Source organism: Acanthamoeba castellanii (assembly GCF_000313135.1).
Source record: "Acanthamoeba castellanii str. Neff unplaced genomic scaffold scf7180000084716, whole genome shotgun sequence".
Classification (NCBI taxonomy): domain Eukaryota; phylum Discosea; order Longamoebia; family Acanthamoebidae; genus Acanthamoeba; species Acanthamoeba castellanii.
The window spans coordinates 31404-39484 of NW_004457511.1; the positions used below are offsets into that span (position 1 = coordinate 31404).

At 60.6% G+C, this 8081-nt stretch overlaps 2 protein-coding genes across 2 annotated transcripts; both read left to right on the forward strand.

The window, feature by feature from the left end:
- Window positions 1-123: 123 nt before the first annotated feature.
- Window positions 124-4562, forward strand: ACA1_150950 (Exocyst complex component Sec6; the record flags this gene model as incomplete). The annotated part of the gene is made up of 20 exons (XM_004340811.1): window positions 124-374; window positions 447-517; window positions 656-726; window positions 837-943; window positions 1074-1138; window positions 1239-1295; window positions 1348-1479; window positions 1619-1725; window positions 1868-1977; window positions 2087-2199; window positions 2277-2395; window positions 2472-2594; window positions 2625-2793; window positions 2895-2961; window positions 3065-3171; window positions 3254-3329; window positions 3473-3575; window positions 3656-3966; window positions 4065-4288; window positions 4423-4562. 20 exons carry the CDS (start codon window positions 124-126, stop codon window positions 4560-4562), a joined length of 2523 nt encoding a protein of 840 aa, XP_004340859.1.
- Window positions 4563-4922: 360 nt separating this feature from the next.
- On the forward strand, window positions 4923-6734 carry ACA1_150960 (BRCA1 C Terminus (BRCT) domain containing protein; the record flags this gene model as incomplete). The annotated part of the gene is made up of 7 exons (XM_004340812.1): window positions 4923-5051; window positions 5195-5338; window positions 5509-5545; window positions 5640-5844; window positions 5894-5997; window positions 6137-6385; window positions 6493-6734. The coding sequence occupies 7 exons, from the start codon at window positions 4923-4925 to the stop codon at window positions 6732-6734; spliced, it is 1110 nt and encodes a 369-aa protein (XP_004340860.1).
- Between the last annotated feature and the right edge of the window lie 1347 nt (window positions 6735-8081).

Genomic DNA, 8081 nt, shown 5'->3' on the forward strand with positions numbered 1-8081 from the left:
AAGAGCCAGACTGAATATCGCTTGGGCCTTGTTGATGGGAGTGGTGTGCAGCGCCGTTAACTATGGATAATTTCATATGAGGAAGGAAACAAGGAAAAACAAAAAAATAAAATCTGTGGATCAATGGATGTGGAGGGGTTGGATGAAGAAGTTGAGGGGGCTCGTCAGGCGGCAGCCCGCCGCGTGGCGGAGTGGTTGACAGTGCCCGACGACTTGCAGTCCAAGCTCCCCAAGTTGCGAGCCAACGTCCACGCCGGCCAGCTGGCCACCGACGCCCAGCTGCGCGCCCTCGTCCAGGTTCAACTCGACAGCGCCCGCACGGGCCTCGACCTCCTCCGACTCTCTCTCGGCCGCATCGCCAACGTGCAGGCCAAGTACGCGTCCCCATACTCGCACTTCGCAACCCCCCCCCAAACCAACTCAACACTTTCTACGCGTGGCGTCAGCCTCTCCGCCGTGGACAAGCTGTGCGCGGAAACACAGGGCCTCATCGGGCAGTACGAACTCATCAAAGCTGGTGCGCACCTCCCGCCCTCGCTTCGTTTGGTTGCTGCTGCTGCTGCTGCACTGACACAATCCATTTTGGTTGTGTGGGTTGTGGTTCGTTGTGTGCGGTGGTGCGTGTATGCGTGTCGCGTCCAAATTCAACGTGTAGTGAACGATGCCCGAACCAATTTGCACTACACCAGGCGGCAGCTTGACCGCACACTCGAGATCCCGCGAAAGGTGCGCCGCCGCCGCCGCCACGCGGCTGGTGGTCTCCTGTCACCCATTCATTCATTCATTCGTTCATTCATTCGGCTCATGCGCCTGTATATATCCGGGGGGCCGCACAGATCGAGGAGATCCACGACATGCTCGAGAACGAGAAGAATCTCCTGCAGGTGTACAACGAAATCAAGAAGCTGGAGAAGATGCGCGAGGGCGCCTTGCACGAGGCCCGGTACCACTCCATCTGCAACGCACACGCACACGCACACGCACACGCGCGGAGGCTTTGGCGAGGGCCGAGGCTGACAAATGATGATTGTTGGGTGGGGTGGGTGGGGGAATTGGCGGGGTTGGTGCATCAGCGGCAACACTGAACAGTACGAGGTGCTGGAGGAGGTATTCAAGGACGTGCCCGGCATGTTCGAAGGTATTACTTCCCCTCCTCCCCCCCAATGCGGCCACAACTTTCGAAAGTTCTGCGGCGGCGGAGGCGGCTGCTGACGGCGGCGGCGGCGCGAGTTGCGCAGTGTTTGAGGAGAAGCTCTACGATCTTACGCGGCAGACCATCACCCTGGCCAAGGCACGTCGATCTCTTTTCGGCCCTCCCGCCATCCGCGGGTTGGTTCTGGCCCGCAGTACGTCCGGCCGGACCGCTAATTAATGTGGACGCGTCCATGATGGTGGCGGCTGTGCAGGAACGGCCGTCGGTGCTGGTAAAGGCCCTCCAGGTGGTGGAGCGGGAGCACAAGCTGTGGGAAGCCCGCGCTGGTACCCTCTTCATCCCGCCCTCCGCCACCACCTACTGCATGAGCTCTGGAGGGATGACGACGAGAACGACGACAACGATGAGGGCTGCTCATCATTTTCATAACTTACCCCGCTACCTACCGACCTGCTGTGCGTGCAGCAGCCAAGGGGAAGAAGAAGTCGAAGAAGGACAAGCGGAACGACATCGACCCGCGCGAGAAAATCAAGGAGCACATACGCATCTCCGTCGGCGAGCGCTTCCGACAGGTCGCCACCACACGACACACACGACACACACGACATACACCACTCAGCCCCATCGCTCTTCTCCGTCGTTTTGCACTGCGCCTCAGACCGCATAATTGCCTACCCGCCTTGTGGTGTGTGTGTCGTGTCGCGTGTCGTGCAGGTATTTGCCGACTGTGGGGAAGATGTGCAAAAGATCATCTCCCGCTCGGCGCTGCTCTCCGAAGATCTCGACGTGGTGGTGCACCAGGTCGTGCCCTGCTTCCCCGAGCAGTAAGCCCCCCGCCCCTCTTCCCCACAATTGCCACCGACCACCGCACACGCACGACACGATCTGCGTGAGGTGACGTATTCTCGCTCTCGCTCTCTGAACTGTTGGCAGCTTCAACATAGATGCGTTCTTCGTGGAGGAGTACCACCAGCGCCTGAAGGCCATGTTCTCGGAGTTCGCCCAGCAGGCCGACGACCTCTCCACGCAGGAGATCCTCGTACTCGGTATTTCCGAAAATCGTCCCCTCCCTCCCTCTTCTTCTTCTTCTTCGTTCATGCTTCGTTCTTTCTTCACTTTGCAGTGGAGTGGGTCCACAAGTCGTACGAGCCCCAGATGAAGGCGCTCGGGGCCAAGGAGGTCGCCGACTCGCTGATGGACGTCCTCGAGCCCCTCATGCTCTCCTACAAGGCCGATGCCGCGGTACCGCCCGCTCGGTTTTGTGGTGTTGGTGGATTGGAGTTGGTGGTGTCACTAACGGCCTTGCATTGTGTAACAGAAAATGATGAACGAGTGGACGGGCCGGTTGATCGAGCAGGACAAGCAAGCGGAACCCGACCAGGCAAGCCTAGCTACACTCCCCTTACGCTTCACCTTCCCACAACACCCCCTAACACGATCGGTGTGTTGCACGCGTGTGTGCGGTGTACAGCTGGACGGACTGTTCTACACCGACGCGCCCGTCCTTCTCTTCAAGTTCATCAACCAGCAGATCGACGTCGTCCGGCCCACCGCCTGCCCCAGGTTCATCGGGCTCGTGGCCGAAGAATGCCTCACGGTGCTGGAGCGCTACCAAAAGGCCCTCTTCCACACCATCAGGAGTACGTGCACATTTATTTATTTATTTTCTATTAAGGCAATCGTGTGTGTGTGTGTGTGTGTTTCCCTCATGCCTCGTTTGCACTCGCGACTCAAAATGCAGAGGAGGTGGACAGCCTGTACATGGAGAACATATTGGCCATGATCAACAACAACCACAAATGCCACGAGTGCGCGGCCCCGCTGCCATTTCCCCTTTGCCGCTGACACTGCACTATCTCACCCTTGGGGCGGGATTGATCGTGGACACACACCCACACACACACACAATAGCTATTTGCAGGATCTGGGGCGCAAGCTCGCCAAGGCGCTGGAGGCCGACGCCATGGCCAAGCTCAACATCAACGGCGTGGCCGGCGTGTTCTATCAGATCGCTGAGGGTGCTGCCCCCCCCGCCTGTTCATCGCTACCGCTCTGTTTGTCCCGCTTGCTCACCTGGAGGTACCGCTTGACCGCCCACAGAGGCCATCAAGACGGTGGTGGCCATCATCTTCAAGGACCTCGAGCCTGCCCTGGTCAAGATATTCCACAAGGATTGGTGCGTGCGCACACACGCCACACAACCACACGACACAACCACACGTCCGCGCACCAACGGGAATGAACTGCTCACCTCATTCACCACCATGACTGTGCTCCCCCCCAACAAACCAAACCAAAATCGGGTGACGGCGGGCGCAGGTACGAGGACGATCTCATCGAGGCCATCGTGGAGACGGTGAAGGACTACTACGACAACGAGTGCATCAAGGGATACATCGTTGACTCGGCCCTGCGCAAGATGGTTCGACCCCCCCCCCCAACCCACCACTCCCCCCCGGAGAGGGAACTAACCTGCCCGTGTCGTGTGGTGTCGTGTGACAGTCGCAACTGATCCTGGACCAGCTGGTGTACCGGTACGTGGCGGAGATGGTGTCCCGCAAGTCGTCCTTCGAAAAGCGGACGGTGAAGCGGATGCAGGACGACGAGCAGGCCATCCACGACTTCTTCGTCAAGGTGCCCCATGCCCCTTTCCCTCTGCTGCGCCATACGCACGTGATGACGATGACCACGATGATGATGATGATGGGGCGAGTAACCGATGACCACCGCGGCTCTGGGCAGGACGGCGACCTCAAAGAAAAGCAGGTGGCGGCCGCCCTGCAGATTCTCTTCGACCTCCGTCAGATCGTTGAGTGGTAAACGTTGCCCCCCCCCCTCCAAGAGGGTGTTGATGTGTTGCAACACATGTATTTAAACCCCCCCCCCATTGTGTGGTGCACCACGGTGGCAGTGACGCGACGTCGGTGGTGGAGAACTTTGCGGAGCTGTTGAAGCACAGCCCGGACATCACGATGGACACCTTTGCCGGCCTCCTGGCCCGCCGCCCCGACCTGTCCAAGGCGCAGATCAAGGAGCTGGCCGAGGCCTGCGCCGTCATCCACCAGAAAAAGCAGCTCGAGCGGGAAGCGCTCGGCGGCGACGGCTCCGACGCCAAGAAGCCCTCCTCCGGCGAAGGTACGCCCCTCCAATGTTGGGCGTGCGCGCGCGTCATTGTGTTCGATGCGGTGTGTGTGTTTTGCGTGTATGCGTGTGCGTGCGCGTGCGCGCAGTGTGTGCGTTCGTTCCATTCATTTTCGCGTCTCCACCAGATACGGGGGAGGAGGGCGAGAAGACGCCGAGGAAGGGCGGCCTGTTCACGAGCATCCAGGAGGCGCAGGCGTCGGGCGTGACGTCCTTCGCCAAGGTGTTCTCCCTCGTCAGCAACGTCAACATCAAATCCAAGAAATAAGTACTTAGAATAATAAGAACAAGAAGTAGCAGTGGGCGCGTGGTGGTGGTGGCATTTTAAGTTCATTGGTGGGCAGACTGCGGAAGAGGAGGGTCAAGCTACTGCAAGGAGGGCGCCACCAACGGCCGGGTGCCGCCTCAGCAGCCGAGCCCTCCTGCGCCGCTGCGAGCCTCCGGTAGAATGCAGTAGAGCGAAAAAGGTGTCTCTTCACCGAACAAGGCGATTGTTGTCGACGGCACAACAACCCGTGGTCAAAGAGCGCCACAGGACTTCACGCACGAACGAGACACCACCGTCGGCGCGAGCAGCAGCCGCACATAACGAAAGAAGCAGCAGCAGTGTGAAGTGAAGTGTGGGAAAATGGAGGACCAAGGACCCCTCACCGGGCACTGCTACCACTTGCACGGCCTCAGCTCGGGCAAGAAGAAGGAACTGACCGCCCTCATCGAGGATAATGGGGGCGCCGTGACCTACATCTTTGGCAAGACGGTGCCCCTCCCACTCACCCTCCCCACGCCAACAGCACCCCAGTAACGCCAACCCGCAAGCCATGATGAAACCTGGCAAAAACCCATTGAATTTATTTTCTTTTTACTATTTATTTATTCATCTTTTTCTCTTTTGCCGGTCAGGTGACGCACCTGCTGACGACGAAGGAGGAGCTCGCGGCCAACACCTACAAGATCAAGCAGGCCCGCCATGTGGGCCTGCAGGTCGTCGAGGAGGACTTTTTGCACTCCCTCCTCGCCCAGGCCGCCACCTCCCGCCCAGCCAGGGTGCCCCCCCTCGTCCCCCGCTTTGCTTGCTTGCTTGCTCCCCCCCCCAATGATGTGCCCGCGTAACTGGCTGACGTACTGGCTGGCTGCAGAACGCACGCCAGGGCGCGGGCGGGACGAAGGCGTCATCGTCTGAGGAAATCATGCTGGCGGGCGGACCCACCTCGCAGGTCGTGCTCGCCCACATCTCTTCCTCCTCTGCCCACGGTATGGCGTGTGCTGCGTGTCGCGTGCTGCGTGTTGCGCGTCGTGTTCACGCGTGTGTGCACGTTGTGGGGTCATGTTGTGTCGTGCGATCCAGCGCCGATCATCTCGACGCTGCTGCCGGCGGAGGGCCCCACGACGGGCGACTTCAAGGTGGCCGTGTTCGGCCTCAACTTTGTGCCGTCGGCCAACTTCCGCATCACGTTCGGCTCCGTCACCGCCTCCGACTACGAATTCCACTCCAGCAGCTCCGTCATCTGGTACCCGGCACCGGCCTTGGGCGCTCTTGCCCTGATTTGCCCGTACTCGAGTACACGCCCTCACCCGTGGCTCGCCGGATGTGCGCTTCAGCACGGTGCCGGTGCTGAACGGCGTGGATGCGGGCGACGTGCCCGTGGCGGCGTCCAACGACGGCGGCCGCACCCTGGGCTTCCCCGTTCCCTTCCGCTTCTTCGGTAACCTACCACACGCAATACGACACAAGGCACACACCACACGCACCACACACACACGACACACACCACACACACCACACACCACACACGCACACGACACAACACGCGTGACATCTCATCGCTTTCTCGCGCGCTGCAGACGCCCACTCGCCGGCGCTGTACAATAGCCAGGAGCAAAAGATCGCCCTCCTCCGGGGGCAGCTGCGAAACGTGTCGCGCGCGATCGCCAACATCCAGAAGATGGAGATCGAGCTGCGCAAGGAGCTCAAGAGCATCACCGGCGTCGAGCTCCTCGGCCAGCCCGAACCCGACACTAGGGGCGGCGGTGGCCTCCGCGGCAGCAAGCAGGGACTCCTCGAAGGCCCCGCACGTCGCGCCAAGAAGTCCGGTACCCACTTTTGTTGGCCTTTGCACGCCTCATGGACACGTGTGCGTGTGCATGTCAAGTGTGCGTGTGCGTGTGCTGACCGTGATGTTGTACATGTGTGCCCCAAGACGACGAGCGCGAGATCCGGATCTTCTTGAGCTCGCCCTTCAAGGACATGCAGAAGGAGCGGGACGCCGTGGTGCGCACCATCATCCCCAAACTGCGCAAGATCTGCACCGAGCGCGACGTCCTCATCACCTGCATCGATCTACGCTGGTACGTACAGCCACGCCATGGCGTAACGCCCTCCCCCGTGTGCACGCGCACATGCCGCGCATTCCATACCCAAGTGGCGGACAGCAAGAGTTGATATGTACGTCGACACGTACAGGGGCGTGACGGAGCTGCAGAGCGAGCAGGCGGCTACGGTGCTGATGTGTCTGCGGGAGGTGGACAAGGCCAACGTGTTCGTGGGCATCTACGGCGAGCGGTACGGCTGGTGCCGCTCCAAGGACGGCGTGGGCGCCGAGGACAAGCTCATCGCACGCGCCCTCGACACCGCCGCCAAGGACTTCCCCTGGATCAACAAATTCTCCGATCGCTCCATCACCGAAATCGAAATGCGCATGGTACGTGCGAACACACACACACACACACACTCATCACCGCACACGCGCACCGGCTGGTATTGATGGGTGTGTGAGTGGGTGGGTACGACTAGGTGTTGGCCAACCTGGCCGATGTGGAGAAGTCGGCGTACTTCTACCTGCGCGATCCGTACTACGTCGAGTCGGTGCCGGCCGCGGAGCGCGCGATCTACGAGAGCGAGGGTCCCTACGAGCAGGGCAAGCTGTCGGCTCTCAAGCTCGATATCACCCAGTCCTCGTTCCCGGCGCGCCAGTACCAGCGCCCATCCCAGATGGCCGAGTTCCTCTACGAGGACATCCGCGACCTCATCAACCAGCGCTACCCGCCCGGCAGCGCCCTCGGCGTCCTCGACAGCGAGCGCTTCCGCAACAACAGCTACGCCCGCTCCCTCACGCAGGTACGCGCCCTCCTCTGTTCTACATCGTCGTATCGAGTGCGTGCGTGCGTGCGTGCGTGCGTGCGCGGCGCGGCGCGTTTCCTTCGACTGAGTGGTGCGTTGCGGGGTGGCGGGTTGCAGGTGTACTTGGCCAAGGAGCAGTACTTCATCTTCCTGGACAAGCACCTCACGCGCGACCGTCCTCCTCCGCTGGTCATCGACGGCGTGTCGGGCATCGGCAAGTCGGCCCTCCTCGCCAACTTTGCCAAGCGCTACCGGTACATATCGGAAAGTTTCACAGTTTCCGATGCGAACTGGAACGTTTCTATTCCAAAATGTGCCGCTCACGCGTTGGCTGCACGTGTGGTGGTGGTGTGTGGTACGCAGGGAGCACCATCCGGAGGACATGGTGCTGTGCCACTACGTGGGCTGCTCGCCGTCGTCGACCATCTACTCCCTCCTCCTGTGGCGCATCCTCGCCGAGGTCTACGACTTCCTCAACCTCACCTGGTCCCTGCCCGACAGGTACGTACCTCAACACCTAACACACACACACACACACACACGGCACGCAACCTCACACGCCCGCAGACACTCTCAGCCACCTCTCTCTCTCTCTCTCGTGCGTGTCGTGCGTGTCGTGCGTGTCGTGCGTAACGTTTGTGTCGTGCGTGTCATGCGTGTCAGGCAAAA